The 17,032-nt window shown below is 62.9% G+C and overlaps 3 protein-coding genes across 5 annotated transcripts; all 3 read right to left on the reverse strand.

The window, feature by feature from the left end:
* Nucleotides 1-164: 164 nt before the first annotated feature.
* Nucleotides 165-6,145, reverse strand: UNC45A (unc-45 myosin chaperone A). 2 transcript variants are annotated; one of them, XM_015639339.2, is made up of 20 exons: nt 6,059-6,145; nt 5,702-5,860; nt 5,320-5,356; nt 5,062-5,237; nt 4,870-4,962; nt 4,480-4,647; nt 4,117-4,285; nt 3,709-3,879; nt 3,434-3,605; nt 2,968-3,268; nt 2,714-2,808; nt 2,474-2,615; nt 2,167-2,307; nt 1,901-2,028; nt 1,652-1,718; nt 1,349-1,462; nt 1,137-1,252; nt 927-1,044; nt 689-844; nt 165-479 (listed from the first exon to the last, which is right to left on the reverse strand). In XM_015639339.2, the coding sequence occupies exons 1-20, from the start codon at nt 6,068-6,070 to the stop codon at nt 219-221; spliced, it is 2,796 nt and encodes a 931-aa protein (XP_015494825.1). In that variant the 5' UTR covers nt 6,071-6,145; the 3' UTR covers nt 165-218. The 2 variants fall into 2 exon arrangements, with proteins under 2 accessions (XP_015494825.1, XP_015494826.1); XM_015639340.3 differs by lacking the exons at nt 5,062-5,237; nt 5,320-5,356; nt 5,702-5,860; nt 6,059-6,145 and having other exon boundaries at nt 4,768-4,882.
* Nucleotides 6,146-6,488: 343 nt separating this feature from the next.
* On the reverse strand, nt 6,489-8,686 carry LOC107209588 (protein shisa-like-1). Its single transcript, XM_019007971.2, has 2 exons — nt 6,918-8,686; nt 6,489-6,713 (listed from the first exon to the last, which is right to left on the reverse strand). The coding sequence occupies exons 1-2, from the start codon at nt 7,298-7,300 to the stop codon at nt 6,494-6,496; spliced, it is 603 nt and encodes a 200-aa protein (XP_018863516.1). The 5' UTR covers nt 7,301-8,686; the 3' UTR covers nt 6,489-6,493.
* Nucleotides 8,687-8,786: 100 nt separating this feature from the next.
* Nucleotides 8,787-16,738, reverse strand: MAN2A2 (mannosidase alpha class 2A member 2). Of its 2 annotated transcripts, XM_015639485.3 has the most exons (23): nt 16,607-16,738; nt 16,170-16,424; nt 15,919-16,063; nt 15,655-15,826; nt 14,960-15,087; nt 14,672-14,845; nt 14,182-14,368; nt 13,928-14,105; nt 13,583-13,785; nt 13,144-13,326; nt 12,844-12,958; nt 12,636-12,703; nt 12,306-12,471; nt 11,820-12,056; nt 11,601-11,723; nt 11,395-11,509; nt 11,171-11,304; nt 10,921-11,062; nt 10,600-10,733; nt 10,240-10,317; nt 9,764-9,958; nt 9,563-9,673; nt 8,787-9,410 (listed from the first exon to the last, which is right to left on the reverse strand). In XM_015639485.3, exons 1-23 carry the CDS (start codon nt 16,736-16,738, stop codon nt 9,258-9,260), a joined length of 3,528 nt encoding a protein of 1,175 aa, XP_015494971.1. In that variant the 3' UTR covers nt 8,787-9,257. The 2 variants fall into 2 exon arrangements, with proteins under 2 accessions (XP_015494971.1, XP_015494972.1); XM_015639486.3 differs by lacking the exon at nt 10,240-10,317 and having other exon boundaries at nt 9,258-9,410.
* Between the last annotated feature and the right edge of the window lie 294 nt (nt 16,739-17,032).

A 17,032-nucleotide genomic window follows, 5' to 3' on the forward strand; every position in this document is an offset into this window, starting at 1 on the left:
CGGCCCTCCCGGCTAAGGCAGACGGTGGCAAAGGCAGCGGCAAGCCCTGTCCGTGTCCTGCCGCTCGGCCCGGGGCACCGGGCGGGCAGCGTGGCCCCGGCCCCGGGCAGTGCTGAGCCAGCTCCGTGTGCAGCCAGACCCCGCCAGGGCCGCCCTGAGAGCAGCGTGTGAGCACCAGCCTGGGCAGAGTGTGCGGCCTGTGCGGGGACCCTGGGCCCTCAGGCGTGGCCAGGGTTGGGCTTGATTAGGCCGTAAGCCACTGCGTGTGCCAGGCTCTCCTGGGCCGCCTGGGCCACCCGCGGCTTGTCCTTGTCCTTGGCAAGCACCGAGAGGATCTCCAGCATCTCGCTTGCGATGAGCTGCTCGGCCACCTCCCGAGCAGCTGCCATCATGTTCATCACCACCACGGCACCACGGTGCTGCAGCTCCGCACTGGGGCTCAGCAGCAGGGCCTGCAGGATCTCCAGCCAGTGCACCGTCTGCAGGGCAGTGGGGCCAACATCATCACGGACCCCAAGAGGAGGGCCCCAGCTCCCCCGCTACAGCTCCATCGCAGAGTCAGGCCCAAGTCACCACAGGCTGCCCTGTGTTCTGGGGCCAGAGCTCCAGGCCACCACAAGGAGGGAATATAGGACACAGGATGCTGTCCCAGGGTCCTGGGACAGTCCAGCCCATCCTGGGCACTCACCACCTGGGGAATGCGCTTGCAGATGGGGGGATGCAGGGCAGTCAGCATGGCCAGGGTCCCCGAGGCTGCCCGCCGCAGCTTCTCATCCTCCTCCCCGCTGTACAGGACCATCAGCTTCAGCCGGTCGCTGCCCTCAGCCAGGAACATCTCCTGCACCTGCAGGGGAAAGAGGAGGGATTGTGTGGGGGTGTGGTGGCCCAGCAGCCCACCACAGACCCCAGCCCATCCCAGCCTTCACCTCTTTGCTCATGGCCATGTTGCACATGCACTCAGTTGCAGCTAGCCGGATCAGCTCGTGCTCCTCAAACATGTACCCCTCAATCATGGGCACAGCCCGCTCTTTCAGGATCTTCTGCCTGGGAGGCCAGCAGGCAGTGAGCACTTCCTGCCCAGGGCAGCCTGCCAGGCCCAAAGGGGACAGACAGCCCCCTTCTTCCCCCATCCCTACCGCAGTCTCTCGCTGATGCCAGCCAGGTTGGTCAAGGCCATCAGCCCCTCAAAGTTCTCCAGGCCCGTGCGCTGCAGGTGCAGGAGGCTGACTAGGGGCCGCACCACCTCATAGATCTGTGGAGACACAACACGTGGAATGGAGTCAATCCCCACTGCTGCTCCCACACGAGCCCCTGCCTGGCAGACCCAACCCCCAGCCCCAGCACTCACCCGCTCCCCTGGGAATGCCATCTCTGGGTTGGAGGTGATGGTGATCTTTGCTAGGGCCTGCGCTGCCTTGGTCTGCCCCACCTCAGTGCCCTCCAGGGACAGTGGGATCAGAGCCTGGGGGCAGAAACAGCAGCTTGTCCTGCAGCCAAGGCCACAGCACCCAGGGCAGCCACAGCTTCCCCCAGCCTCATGTCCAAGACAGCCAGTGCAGCCCCTGCTAAACCACAGAGCCCCAGCTGCCCCCAGCCCCAGCACCCCCCAGAGTGGTGCAGGGCAGAAGGACAGTGGGGTCCATGCTCTCACCTTGCCTCCTCCCTGAGCAACCACACCACCCCGGTCTTCTGCCTCCTCCACCAGCGCTAGGAACACTCTAGGGACCAAATGGGATAAGTTGCAGTATTTGGATAGTCACAGTTAGGCCCAGGCTGCACCAGACTCCTGGACATCCCCCCTACTGTCCAGGAGCTGGCCTTCACCACAGGCACATAAATTCACCAGAAGGATGCCAACAGCCTGGGAACCCAGCCCCTCCTGTCCCTGGCACAGTCGCACCTGGAGATCAGCTCCCGGCAGGAGCTGGTGAGTGCTGGGTTCTCACTCTTCACCATGCAGGCCAGAGCCGACACCACTCCAGCCATCAGCAGCTTCCGCACCCGCCGCTTCACGAACTCTGCTTTGTCCTGTCCCACAGGTAAGGTCAAATTTGGCTCAGGAGCACCAGCTGCCCGGTCAGGTGCCCAACGCCTGTCCACACCTGGAAACCCAGTCTGTGTCCCACCCACCCACTCTCCTCCCAAGCACAGCCGTGCCCTGCTCACCTTGGGGTGCTGCTCTGGGATGTGCTGCTTGGCATACTTGGCCAGCTCCAGCATCTGTGGGTCCGGCTCCTCATGGTCATAGCTGTTGGTGCAGTTCACCAGCGTGGAGGCAACAGCATAGAGCACACTCCTGTCCTCTGACTGCGGCGACAGTGGGCACCTGTCACACCCACAGCCAGGAGGAGCAGCCAGGACTGGAGCCCACCCAGCTTCTCCCACACATCCTACCCCAGAGCATGAACCCCACATCCACTCCAGCACATCTCCCTGGTGCTAGGGTGCCCATCCCACAGCTCTCGGTATGCACCTTGGCCAGGTGGAACATGGCCTGCATTGCTGCCTTGTCCTCCACAAACTCCTCCTTGACATCTGCATCGAAGGTGAGGTAGGCCAGGCCCTCTACAGCCCAGCGCCGCGTGCCCGCATCGATCGCCTCATTGCAGAGCCACCTGTGAGAGTGGTCCCTGAGCCTGGCTGTGGACAGCCCAGCTGCAGGGAGCCCAGCTGTGGGGCACCTTGCCCACACCCCACGCCTGGCCCCGCTCACTTGCGGCACTGCTTGGCCAGCTTCATGGTGGATCCCTCAGCAAACTGCTTCATGCTGAAGTCTGTGCCTCCAGCAGATCCCAGCTTGCAGAGCCCCTGCAGCCAGAAATAGAGTGTGGGAGCAGGAATGGATGTAGGCACCCTGATGTGTCACCTGGACCCCCAGCAGGGGGGAGCAGCACGGTGACCGGTGGTCCTGCACCCACGGCCCACCCTAGGGCTCAGCCCCAGCACATCCTGTCCCCCCGTACTCACCACAAGTGCACGGATGCGGATGCTGTCCCTCTCGCTGTGCTTGTAGATCTCCTTGAGCAGGTTGACTCCGTTGGCTGTGATGAAGGAGGCGCGCTTGGCCTTGTCGGCTGCGTGGATCAGCGCCTCCACCGCTACCAGCTGGTGGGCCTCACACACAGAGGCACAGAGGGACAGCACACTGTCCATGATCCCCTCCAGCTCTAGCACCCTGTTCCCTGCATCTGAGGGACCCTGCAGCAGGCACGACACTGTCTGAATGGCCCGCAGCTTCCCTGGCAGCTCGTGCCCCTCGAACCAGCTCCTTCAAGGACAGACCAGCAGAAAGGGTCAGGATGATCCACCTGCCTCTTCCTGCCTCACCTCACCCACAGCAGTCCCCAGTGGGTCTGCAGTCAGCTTTAGCACTGAAGTGCTGCCAGGCTGCAGGTGACAAAACCACCGTCGCCCCCAGGAAAAGTGGACTCACCTCACATAGTCCTCACACAGATGGTGGAAGTTTTCTCTCTCAGCATCACACTTCAGGTCCTCATACAGTTTGCTCAGCAGAACAGAAGTGCTCATCCGGCTGTTCTCTGTCACAGGCAGGCTGCCCAAGCTGCCGCACACTGTGCTGCCCACCTCCAGGATCTTCTTCAGGCCTGGGAAAGGTCAGACAGCCCAGCGAGGGGCACAATGACATGTGCAGACCCGGGGCAGAGGAGCACAATGCCCCACCAGGACACTGCTAGTGATTCCACTAACCCTGGTCAATCACCCAGAGGCTCAGGCTGTTGTTGGTTTCCTTTGGTGACTTCCTGGGCACCACCTTGATGAGGAGGTTGAGGGCGTTGTCACGGCCGTGCGCTGAGGCTCCTTCCAGCACAAGCAGCTCCAGGAGGTGCTTGATCAATAGTTTCAGGTCCCTGGAGGAATCTTCCAAAAAAGACAGTGCCCAGCAGTCAGCATCCTGGGCATGGCCTCACCCCCACCATGGTAGAGCTGGCAGAGATGCTGCCATGACCAGAGGCTTCTGCTGCCTGTTAGCCCTGGATCAGAGCTTGGCTTTGCTGCAGGGAGCAGTGACAGGGCAGCAGCAAAAAATTCATGGCATCTCTGCACCTACCTGGGGCTCTCCCCGTAAAACAGCCAGCCAGGGCAGCCCACACTCACCCAGCACCACTGCATCCTCCTTCCCACGGAAGTCTTTCTGCAGCCCCTCCTTCAGGGAATCGAACATCACGTGCAGCAGGTTACAGGCAGCCAGGGACACCTGCTCATGCTCCACACCCAGCACCGCCGCAAGACGGGGTGCCCCCAGTTCTGCCAAGACGGCCGTGGTCTGCAGGTACAAGCACACCTGTCTTCCAGAGGCCTCGGGGAAGCCTTGGTGTTTCCCAGCCCCTTATCAGGATGGTTTCCTCTCACAAATTCAGGCCTGGCAGGCAACAGCTCAGAGCTCGCCTGTCTGACACTTTGCAGCCTCCCCAGCATGGCTTTCCCCCGGGCCCAGCCGTGTGGTGTGGTGGGACCTACACGAGAGCGGTGGCCGGAGCACAGCCCCACCAGTGTGCGCAGGGCTGCCAGCATCAGGTCAGCCTTGGCCGTGTCCAGCAGCTGCATCAGCAGCCGCACACCGTCACTCTGGAAGATCTTCTCTGCTCCAGCCTCTTCTCGTGCCAGCACGATCAAGTTCTGTGCAGCCTGGGGAAGAAGGGTTCTGTCTGGGTCACAGCAGCACACTGCACAAGGAACTGCTGGTAGCTGTAGGCACCCACCCTCCACCCCTGTCTCGGGGAGCATTCTGCATGGGGCAAGCCTGACCTGCCCAGGTAGCCCTACTCAGCCACCACTGGCCCAGGAGCAACAATCCTCCCCTCCTCTCCTCCCAGCCACAGCACTGCGCCCCGCTCCCTGAGCTCAGACTTTTTGCTTCTTGTCGGCATCCTTTTCGTCAAGATCCAGCAAGATCTGGAACATCTGCTCTACTTTCGAGTCCGTGCACGACATGGCCTTCATCTGCAACAGAGCAGAAAGAGTGGCTCAGTCCTCCCCACCTTCTCGCACCACGCACAGCCAACAGTGGGGCCAGCAGCCCCTCACTGCCCCCCTGCTGACCTTCTCGTGCATGCTGCTGCCCAGGGCGCGCAGGGCCTCCTGGAAGGCCTTGTTCCTGGGCTCCAGGCTGACGCAGCGCTGCAGGTCACTGACAGCCTGGTCCAGGCGGCCCAGCTGCTGCAGCGCCTGGCTGCGGCGGAACAGCGCCTTCACGTCCCGGCCGTCAGCTTCGATGGCTGCGCACAAGGGGGTCTATCGCAGGGCCCACGGCCTGCCCCGATGGGCAGCTGGTCCCCCCACAACCCCCACTGACAGTACCTTTAGTCGCATCAGCCTCAGCCTTGACGTAATCCTCCTGTGGAGACAGGAGAGGGAAATGCCTGAGCACTGCCTGCACAAGCCCCATGCTGCCTACACCCTTAACTTTGGGGACTGGGGACAGGATGGGAACAGCATCACTGGAGACAGTGAGCCAGCACAATGGGACACCCTCTGTTTCCCAGAATACAACCCTCAGAGGGTATCTGGGGAGCCCTACGGCCCCAGGTGCTTTTCAGGAACTTCTGGTCTATTCAAGCTTCTAAAGTTGCTCGCGTTCACCCCCTGCCCCAGATCAGAGACACTGAGGCTGCTTGGGAACAGCCCGAGCCAGCCGGGCAGGTTCCTGCAGCCCGCGATGACACACCCGCCCAGTGCTCACCAGCTTCAGGTAACACGCGGCCCGGTTGCGGTGCAGCACGGCGCGCTCCGACGCGGCATCGCTCAGGCTCAAAGCCTCCGTGTAGGCAGCGAGGGCGGCCCCGTGATCCCCCGCCTGGAACAGCGCGTTACCCCGCGCCCGAAGCTGCTCCGCCGTCACCTGCCGAGGGACACCGGCTGAGACACGGCCCTGGAGCCTGCACGGACCCCCGGACACGGACCCCGGGACAGGGACCCCCGGGACAGGGACCCCGGGGACAGGGACCCGCGGGACAGGGACCCCCGGGACAGGGACTCCGGGGACAGGGACCCCCAGGACACGGACCCGCCCGTCCCGGTCCCGCCCGGCTCTGCTCACCGGCTCCTCCATCGCGCCGTACCCGTGACGTCACCGCCGATCGCCCGGGGAACCCGGACGCCACCGCCCTCGTCACGTGACGGGGCGCGGCCGGAGGCGGGCGGGGCCGAGCCTGCAGCGCCCCCCCGCGGCCCGGCGGGGCCAGCACCGGCCACCGGCACCCTGGTGTGTCCCCGCGTGTCCCCCCCGCACCCTCGCCCCGCTGCACCTCCGAGTGCGAGTGTCTCCCCGTACAGCCCCTGTATTTAACCCTGGAGTGCGAGTGTCTCCCCGTACAGCCCCCGGACTTAACCCTGGAGTGCGAGTGTCCCCCCCACCCCCCGGACTTAACCCCGGGATGAGAGTGACCCCCCACTCAGAGAGCAGCCCGGGGTGCAAGTCCCCCCTGTGTACACCCCCTGCCCTGCCCTGCCCTGCCCTGCCCGTGGCCGCCGCTCAGCAGCCCTGGCCGGGCCGTGTCAGTCTGGGGGCACCGTGGGGAAGCCGGGGTCCAGCCAGGTGCCGCCCTGGGGGTCCACGAGGCACACGACAGGCACGGGGCAGCAGGTGGCGGAGGTGGCACCGGCGGGTCCAGTAGAAGTGGCAGAGGTCGATGGCCATAAGCAGCAGGACTAGGAGCCCATAGAGCCCCACGAAAGGCAGGGCCAGCGGATGCCTGCGGGGTGGGGCACTTCAGGAGGGGGCAGGCATGGCCCTCCCATGGTGCAGTGGAACTGGGGAGAGCCACCCAGGGCCCACTGTGGGCTCTGAAGGACACCACAGTCCCCGCCCCAGCAACCGTGAGGAGCCCCTGGGAGCGTGCCAGGAGCCCCACGGGCCCCACAGCCTCAGCAGCATTGCCGGTTGTTGCCCTGCTCACCGGAGTAGACCAGGGCTTGCCAGGCTGGAGAGGTTCACTCCAGTGAGGACTTCCAGGGCCAGTTGAGAGCAGCAGGACTTGAGAGCGTCCAGACTGGGCTGGCAGCAGTAGCGGTGGCTGGGGGGGTCCGTCAGCCGTGGGCAGTAGAATCCGGGGTGGGAGAGGCCATCAGGGCCCACGTAGCCCTCGCAGAGGTGCAGGTTCTGCACCAAAACTGAAGCAGGGAGATAGGAGAGGGCCGGGAACAAGTCCCCACTGCAGGGACCACAGAAACTGTGCGGTGCCTGTAGGACAGGCTGCCGGCTCCAGTGACATGGTCTCTGCAGCAGAGCAGAGCCCTCCCAGTCCCAGCAGGGCTGGGCTGGCCCGGGCTGAGGGCTCATCAGCCCCAGGGAGTCCAGCTAATGTGGCACAGGGGTCCCCAGCTCAGCCCTCGGAGTGGGCTACACCCACTGTAGGCTGAGCAGAGCTCCCCCTGGCACTGCCTTCTGGCCCTGTGTATGCCGTGACCTCCAGTGCTCGCCAAGGCCTCCGCAAAGGCAAATGTGGCCAAGGGCGGTTATGGTGGCAGAGAGGAGGGGAAAGCCCCCAGGACATCAGGTCAGTCTTCATCCTCCATGCTGAACCCCCTCCCTATTCCCCATCACCCCCCAGGGACAGCACTTAGACCCCACAGATGTGCTGCAGTGGGAGTAACCCGAGCAGCACCACACCTGGGCCACCATCCCCAGTATGGACCACCACCTCTCACTGCAGACCACTGCCTCCCAGCACAGACCCCCCCATCCTCCATTCTGGGCTGGCAGGGATCAACCCTCAGCAGACAAGGCCGCAGCAGGGATGGGTTCAGGGAACGGGAGGCAGGAATGGGGCTGTACCTGTCCCAAGGATGCTGGGGAACAGAGCCGTGGTAAGGAGCAGCTGAAGCAGGTGCCCATCCAGCATCTTCCCAGCCAGCCCTGGACAGAGGCAGTTCTGGCTCCAGTGGAGGCAGAAACCACAGCCCCTCCTGCTCCCGCCTCCATCGCAGCCTCCACCAAGAGCTGCTCAGAGCCATTAGAGCCTCCTGCACTCGCTCTGTCCACAGGGACCGCGGTGGAGGCGGGAGCATCAGTAATGAGCTTCTGGGGCCAGGAGTAGGATGGCAGGCTCCCTTCCCAGCAGGATGCAAGGCACCAGCTGCTACATCCAGGGCCCAGTTGGGCACTTGGGCCCATCCTGAGAGTCCCTGAAAGGGCAGAGCACAGGACAAGCACTGCAAGGTACTGAGCTGCCAGGGGCCAAGCCCACGGGATGTGGATGTACTGGGGGCTGTGCAGGAATAGTGGAATCACAAAATCTTTCAGGTTGGAAAAGACCTCTAAGCTCATCCAGTCCAACCCAACCAAAGTAGAGCTGAGGCAGTTCCCCACCTCACCCAGTCCTTCCCAACGCCCTCCCTGCTGGCACCCACTGGCAGTAAGTAGCCCCAGGGGGCCAGGAAGTATGGCATGTGGTTCCCACAGCAACCAGGTGGATGCTCTGGTGACATGGTGTAATTAGCTTCTACCCAGCCACTGTAGCTCCAGCAGAACAGACTGCCAGGCACACTCTGAAAATGGACTAAAGGCTCTGGATTTGGGGAGGCACTCCCACACTTCACCCAGGCATTTCTGCCTGCACAAGGAACTGATTTCTGTCCCCCTGGTTCCCGCCCACCCCCAGGCACAGCTGGGCCTGGCCATGCCACCAGTCTTTCACAGATGCCTGGGGCTCCTGGCCACATCTTCAAGCTGGCCTCCACCTGCCTCAGAGTGCTGCCCTGTCTCCTCACAGCACACCGTTCCCATTCCCCTGAGTGAGAGCCACAAACCACACATAGACCAGGGCCCTTGGAAACAGCCTTGTGTTTCCTATGAACTCCAGGAGAGCTCAATCCCAAGTCCACAGCACTTCCTCAGGCAGCTGCCCAACACCACTGGTGCTCCTGGCTTCCCCCTGCTGCCCTGCCAGTCAGGGGAAGCCCTGCATGAACCCCTGCCCCAGCCATCAGAGTGGCCACTCTCCTGGGCAGCCTGCCTGTGACAGGGCAGCAGTGTCTGGCCCACCAGCAGCAGCAGAGCCCAGCCTGCTGCCCTCCCCAGCCATGCTTGGCCCATCCAGCACCGCATCCAGCAGCATCTGGTCCAGCCCTGACACAGCAGTTCATTCCAAAATCTGAGAACATGGAACTAATAAATTAGAAAGTGGCAGGAGCAGCTTCTGCCAGTCTGTCCCCTCCTGCCCGTGCCCATCTCAGTACTGCTGGCCCCAGTCCACTGCTGCTCCTGTGCCGTCCAGCCACTCCTCTCCTGCTTGACATTAGCCCAGGCGGATGCGGAACGTGGCAATTTCCATGGGGTCCAGGCGGATGTTGGTGCTGTTGGAGGCAGTGCCCAGCGGGTACATGAGCGTCAGTGAGGTGGGCTGCAGGGAGCCCAGCTCCAGCCCCTGGAACAGGCCTCCCAGAGCCAGCTGGGGAGAGAAGAGGAATTAGTGGGGAGGCCCAGGTGAGGATGTAATGCCTGGGGCAGCACTGTGCCCAGGACAGCCTGACACATGCCATGACTGCCATGTCAAGGTCCCAGCTCTGACCCAGTGGAGGTGTGGGGGCAGCTTGGCCCTACCTTGCCCTGGCTGGTGGTGCAGTTGAAGCCCAGGTTCTTGGCCTCCAGGCTGCAGTCAAAGCCTTTGCGGTGCAGGATCAGTGCTGCCTCAGCTGATGGTAGCGAGTCATCCTGCAGGGAGCTGGAGTGTGAGGCACAACACTGGGGACAGCAGGGGAAAGACACCCACCAAAGCCCTGCTGCCCCTGGGCCATAGCTCACCTCTGCCTGCAGCATCCGCAGGTTGAGGATGTGGAAGTCGCAAGGAAGGGTGGTGGCAAGGGGCACAAAGGAGCGCAGGGCTGGCAGGGCTGGCTTCTCCAGCACCACTGGCATGACCAAGGCCTCAGCATTCAGGTGCAAGGAGGTGATGTGGCTCAGCAGGGAGGGGAAGCTGATGGGGCGCTCATCCTGCACCTGCCAAGCAGCACATGGGTCAAGTGTGGGCCCAGGAAGCCAGGCAGAGGCTGGGTAAAGCCCACAGAACCCCCATCCCAGCAGCACCTCGAGACCGGGCACCTGCCAGCACAGTGCACACAGAGCTGCCCCTGCCCAGGCAGGACCCCCTCCCCAGCACCCAAACAGGACCTCGGTTTGCTGATGGTCAGGCTACAGACCTGCTACAAGCCTGGCTAGACTAGTGGCTAGCAGCTAGTGCACAAGACAGGGAGAGACAGCAGGGCCAGGCTGGCCATTACCTCAGGTCTGCCAGTCCTGGTGCCAGGGAAGCTCAAGGCTTTAAACATGGAGACCAGTTTGGAAAAGAAGCCGGAGCTCTGGATGGGTGGCACAGCACATGCAGAGGGCAGCGAGGGGATGGGACAAGAACACCGTGATTATGAGGGCAATGTGGCTCCACAGGGACAGACCCCACTGCACATCCTGCTGTCCCCATGCCCCCTGCTCCAGGCCCATCCCTGCCCAGTGCCAGCACAATGGAACAAGAGGGGAGAGAACACTGCATCCCATCACACGTGAAGCTTTCTGCAAATGCCTCCACCCTGCTCCATCCCAAGGCAGGGCTGGGCTCTCCTGTCCTGCCACCTCACAGCCAGCACCTTGTTGGCAGTGCTGCGGCGCTCCAGGAGGAGCCGGAAGCGGTTGCAGGTACGCTTGTTGTCCTTCAGCCCCTGGCCCAGGCCCCGGTTGTCGTCCTGCATGAGGCGCCGGTCCAGGATCACCTCCAGCTGGCCTGTGGAGAGCAAATCCCTGCAGCCCAGGCCTTACCAGGCGCCAGCCACACCCCACAGCACAGAGCCCTCAGAGACAGCAGGACCAGGGCACCCTGCCCAGCCCGCAGCACCCTCTTCTCCTGCTTCCCTTGGGGAGGACAGCCCTAGCCCCATGGCAGGTTCCCAAGGCACAGGCCCCTGGCTCACCACTGTGGAGGCTGGAGACCCCCAGGGCCTGGGCTGTGAGCAGCGTCAGACGGCTCTGCATGTCCTGGATATAGGCCATGGCAGGCATTGGGTAGAAGTTGGCCTGCAGTGGCAGCTTCCGCTGGTACCTGCGGGGCTGGATCTGCCAAGGGACCAGTGATCAGTGGCCAGAGATGGCTCCCACAGTGCCTGGTGCCAGAGCACTGTCCCCCTGTGGACAGCTGCTGTCCCTCCCCAGCCTGCTGCATACCTGGAAACCATTGAGGTCCGTGAAGAAGGTTTCATCACTCTCAATGTCAGTGCTGAAGCGCAGGGCCAGCTCCTTGTTGACGTGGTCACGGATGTCCACCAGGCAGGAGACATCCAGGGATAGGCCCTCCACCCCTGTGGGTAGGCAGTGAGGAGCTGAGCCCCACGGGCAGCATAGCCCAGTTCCCTGGGCCAGCGACACCTGGCACAGGCTCAAGATCTCACCTGGCACATTATACAGCCGCACCACAGTCTGGACATGCTGGTAGTAGCTGGCAACCTCTGAGAAGAGGGGGCCCTCCATCACCCGCACCACTGGGGGGTCCTTGGGAGCGTAGGGCTGGGGGGAGGGATAACTGAGCTGAGGCTGCTGCCTGAGGGTAGTCCTGTGGGCACAGCTGTCAGCTGGATTTCAGGGGTGGGCCCTTTACCTTGGCTTCGCCATCAGGCAGGAACAGATAGGCCCCACTTTTGTCCTTGGAGGTCCTGGTGCCGTAAACGAGAAATTCGCTGCTCACCCTGTGCCCCTGCTCCTCCCCAGCTTGGCGCAGGCTCTGCGGGTGTGGGCCAGCACAGCAGTAAGTGCATGAAGCAGCGGGATGTACCCCTCCCCTCCTTCACCCCACGCCCTGTCACAGCCCTGCACTCACCTGCAGCAGGCCCGTGCGCCCCAAGAAGCAGGCCTGCAGGTGCTGGTTCTCCAGGCAGAAGTCAGCAGCAGCAGCTGGCAAGATGTGCAGAGGCACAGCCTCTGGCTTGTGCACGGGCACGTCCCGGCCATGTAGGTACAGGCGCGTGGAGGACCTTGGCGCGGCGTGGCCATCCAAGGACTTGTGCAGCTGCAGCACACGCAGCCCCAGTGCGGGCAGGCGGGCCAGGACAGACACCTGCAGGCAGCGTGGGGACCTGAGCCAGCCCCCCGCGTCCGGGGAATGGCTGGAGGTCAGTGGGGCAAAGACCCCGCTCGGCACTGCGGGGCCTCTGAGGAGGAGGAACGTGCATGGTGACCTGGGGGTTTGAGAGCTGTGGGATCTTGTGTTTCAGGGCAGGGATAGAGCAGGCTTGCCAGTTTGTCCTGGTAGTGCATGGGATGGGAGGCTGGCACACATGGGCTGTGGGTGTGGGGCACCCCATACCTGGTAGACATCAGGCATCACATCAGTGGCAGAGTTCCACGTTGCACTGAGCTGGGAGGGCAGGGGCTGCCCCTCCTCAGAGAGCACACGCACGTGTGGGGAGTCCACCAGCACCGGCACCACGCTCAGGCGCTCCTGCTCCAGCGGGTTGAACACCACCAGGAACCTGTGGGGGGTAACACAGGGATGGCATCCCTGCCTCACAGCATCCCAGATGTCCCACGCTCCACACCACCTACAGACCCACTGCACCTACCCAAACTTCACAGGTACTCCCTCACAGCCTCCCCACAGCCCCATAAGTCCCCAGAGCAAGGCAGGAGGCCCTACCGAGGTGAGGTGTCCAGTTTGACCACCGTCCTCTCTGGGAGAGAGTCCTGGCTGGAGCGTGTCTCATCCTGGGGAGGAGGAGTAAAGAGTTGGGGTGTGCCCAACCCCGCTCCCAGCTGGGGCCCTCTTCCTGGCCCCTACAGCACGGAGTTGCTCCCGGGGCATGGGGACAGTGCCAGAGTGCAGGGAGCCAGATCCTGGTGCTCACCATGCCAAGGAACGGTGCAGCCGGGTCATGGTGGTATGTGTCCTTGTCCCCCAGCACAAGGTAGTGCGCAGCATTAATGATGACACGCTTGAGGTTGGTGAGGGAGTGGAGCAGCCTGGGCAAAGGCAGAGTGAGCCACCTGGGACCATCTGCCCCAGGACTGCCCCAACACCCTCTACATCTCCCCAGGAAAGGGAGGACCTCCCCATAGCATCCCCATGCCTAGCCATTCTCCCAGCCCTGAGCCCACCAGCCCCACTCTGAGACAGGCTCTGAGGGCGCCCTGGTCCCCACACGCACCGGACTCCGTAGTCCACGGCCACAGCCTCCTTGGCGGTGCCAGTGATGGCATCATGGTGCTGGAAGAGGCCCAGGTTGCGGCGAGCGTTGCTCAGCAGGGCGTAGTCAGAGAGCGGGTACCTGTCATCAGCACTGGCACGGCGGGCGTGGGCGAGTGCCAGGCTATACAGGATCTCTGCCCCCCTGCACAGGGACAGAGTCACTGAGCATCTCTACCCTGCTGCTACAATACTGTGGGGGCTGGCCTGGGATGGGGGCAGCAAAGGCACACACTGCCCTGGGACTGGATGAGGGTTTGGCACTGTGTGCACCAGTCCAGTGTGCTGGCAGCTGGAACAGACCTGGGGCTGACAAGATCCCCAGGATACTGCCCAGCCACCCCTCACCCATGCCCCCTGCACACCTCCTGTGCCCCATGGACCAGCCCACTGCCCCTCACCGGAGGTGGGCCTCCAGCACTCGGTCCAGGCTCTTGTAGAATGGCCGGGAAGTGTAATATCCTGTCCAGTAGTGATCCTCCCGGTCCGCATAGGAGAAGAAATCCCCAGTCAGAACTGGGAACCCGGGTGGCCTCATCCCCGGCACAATGCCCACTTTCTTGTACAGGGCATCAAAGTAGTCAGAGAGTGTGCCAAACTGTGCCTGCAAGACAGCACGTGCAGCCCTGAGCCAGGGCTCCTGCAGTGGGGGTTCTTATCACCCCTCACAGAACTGTTCACCCCTCCAACTGTGCTCTGCCATGGCTTCCTGCTCCCCCCAGCCCCATGGAGCTCTTCACACACACCTGGACATGGAGGTCAGGCCGGGAGTTGAGAAAGTCAAAGATGCGCTGGTAGTTGAGGAACTGGGCGTCCCACTCCTGCGGCTTATCGTAGCGGAAGTCATCTCCCAGGGGCACCAGCAGCACCTTGCTGCGGTACAGCTTGGACTTCTTGCGGTACTGGTCCAGCAGCAGCTGGGCTCTGTGTGGGGGTCGGGGAATGAGGCAGGCCCCTGGTGGGGCTGGGAGGCACGTGGCCCTGCCTCTGCCGCACTCACCGCTCTGCCACGTTTGCATCAGTGATGGCGCGGGGAGGCACCTTCCAGGGGCAATTGATCCGGCCTCCAGGCAAGCGCTTGAAGTCAAACTGGCAGCAGATCTTGGGGTCTGGGCCACAGGTGTGGGGCACATCGTAGCTGTAGAAGGGCATCATGTGGCAGAAGATGTCGGTGCTGGTGTCCGGATCTGTGGGATCACCAAGGACAGGTGAGCACCAGCAATGGCTCTCCCTTGCCTGCCCTGAGCAGGGGGGCCCAAAGATAGTGGTCCGACAGAGCAGACCTTGGAGCTCAGAGGGCACAGCAGCCTCCCCCAGTGTGTTGCTGGACATGGGGGCAGGTGGAAAGTCACCGTGAGGCTGTCCCACAGGGCAGAGACATTGCCTCCCAGTGCTTAGCTCATCTGCACAGAAAAGCAGCTGGTAGCCATTCTCTGCTGCCACCTGCCCCAGAGGGCCTCCTCTGCAGTCCCCTTCTGGCAGCCCCTTACCCCATGTCTGTCTCCACATGAACTCCAGGTTCTGGGTGGCAGCAAAGTGCTTCTTGATGGCATAGTGCACGCGCTGGATGAGCATGGCTGTCAGGTTGGAGCGCTTCAGCAGGTAGGGCATGGTGGAGCTGTACCCGAAGGGGTCTACGGCCCAGCCCGACCGCGGCGTCACACCTGCGGCACAGAGACGCGTCAGCTGCATGCTGGGCTGGCAGCACCTCCCGTGTCAGGACCTGGAGGCCTGCAGCGCATCAGGCAGGCCCCCAGCCAGATCTGCCCAGCTCTCACCGATGTTCTTCTCCAGCCACTGGTGCCCCTCGATCAGCTGGTCAATCATGGCGAAGTAGTGGGAATTAGCCTCATCAGGCATCACCCAGCCGCCCGTCACCATCTCCAGCTGCCCATTGCCCACCAGCCTGTGAGGGGCACACCCAAGATGTGACCAGAGCCCTGCATGAGCCATATATCCACTGAAGAGTCCCCCTGCCCTGAGCCACCTACAGTCTACCTGCAGCCCCCACATCCACCACTGCCATTCCCCCCTTGTCATGCTGTCCCCACACAGAGAGTCATGTGTCCACCGCCCAATGCCAGCCACAGCCCATTCCCACACACCCTCCACTGTGGCCTCCAACTCTCTTGGAGTAGGGGGCAGACAAGGGGGCCCTGACTCACCACATAATCCTGCTCTCCCGGTCTCCCACCCCTCCGTGGGTTCCCTGGGTTTTGCACACAAGTTCCCCAGCCCAGTCAGTACAGGGAGGAGCCCAGGGCAGGATCTGTCCCCCCACCTCTCACCCCACATGGCAGTGGCTCTGACATCTGATGGCACTGGGAAGCTGCTGGCAGCTTGAGGGCACCCTATGCTGAGCAGTGCAGGGTCCATGGCAGCTTTCCAGTCCCTAGGCCTATCCCTCACACACCCCATGCTCTAAGCTTGCCTGGGAGCTAGGTGGGCAGTGGAGCCAGGTGGGCAGCCCTACCTGCGCACAGCAGCCCGCTTCTGGGCACTGATGTTGTCCCACCACTTGGAAAAGAAGGAGATCTCGGACCAGATGAAGCGCCGGCGTGGGTCCTCCTGCATCTTCAGCACCATGCTGTTGAGGATGTGCTGCGTTTGGTCGTAGTAGTACTTGTCAAAAGTCTTGATCCAGCCTGGCAGCACAGATGGGGGTCACTGTGGGGGGCCCAGGCTCCCCTGCCAGCACTGCAGGGTAGCAGGGGCTGGGCCAACCCTTGCTGCTCACCTGGGTCATTGTGGGAGTGCGGCACCACAAACACCTGCAGAGGCTCTGTGTCCCACTCATTGGGCTCATAGGTGATGTCGAAGCCCTGCTTCCAGACACCACCATCCTGGTTGTCAAATGGCAGCAAGGAGTACACAGCCAGCATCTGTGGGTAGGAGACAGGGCTGAGAGACCCCTGAAAGAGTAGAGCTAGGACCCCACGGATGCCCAGGTATGGACCCCTCACGCTAGCACAGCCGTCAGTCCCTCACCTGCAGGTCTGGGCTCTGTCCTTTGCCACCCAGAGCAAACTGGCAATCTTGTGGGGACACGGAGAGGAAACTTGGGCGACTCTCAGGGGGGAGCACCCAGGAGCTGTTCAGGGGATGTTGGGGCAATGCCGGCTGCCCCTCTGCATGGGCTGTCAGCTCCAGCACCGAGTCCTTAATGTGGCTGATGATCTCATGGTTCTCCTCCAGCAGCTGCTCCAGCTGTTCAATCCGGTTCTGTAGCACCGAGATCTGGCTCTGGGGGCACAGAGGCCACAGCGAGGGGCAGGAGGTCACCCACAGCTGTGGGAAGCCAGTTTTGGCCCTGGCACCTTAAGTTCCCAGAGGCCAGGACTGGCTCCCCATGAATTTCCCTGGCTGAATGTCCCTGTTTGCCATCCCAGGACCCCTCTCACTCACCCCAGACCCTCCAAACTCACCCTGGGGAAGTTGCCCCCACTCTGGTGTCGTGTGGGGTCATGCTGTACGCGGTCCAGCATCAAGTAGAGGGAGAAGACGGCCACACAGAAGATGGCAGCTCCACACACTGTCACCTGCTTCTTCAGCTTCATCCCGAAGGGAGGCAGGGACTCACCTGCGCCGGGACTGGGGGGGAGCCAGGTCGGACAGCGCAGCACCTCACCGCGGCCTCCTGCCTCCTCCAAGAGCCCTCACCGCGTCCTACTTGGCTTAATCCGATGCTGTATATTTATATCTGCTGATGGGGCCGGGCCGGGGCCGGGGCCGGAGAGGCCGCGCGGCCCCGCAGAGCTGGGCAGCGCCCGGGGCCGCCGGTGCGGCACGGAGCGCCCCGGTGCTGCGCTCGGAGCACGTTCGCGGGATGAAGTGATGCAGCAGAACTGTTT

Source organism: Parus major, chromosome 10 (assembly GCF_001522545.3).
Source record: "Parus major isolate Abel chromosome 10, Parus_major1.1, whole genome shotgun sequence".
Classification (NCBI taxonomy): Eukaryota; Metazoa; Chordata; class Aves; order Passeriformes; family Paridae; genus Parus; species Parus major.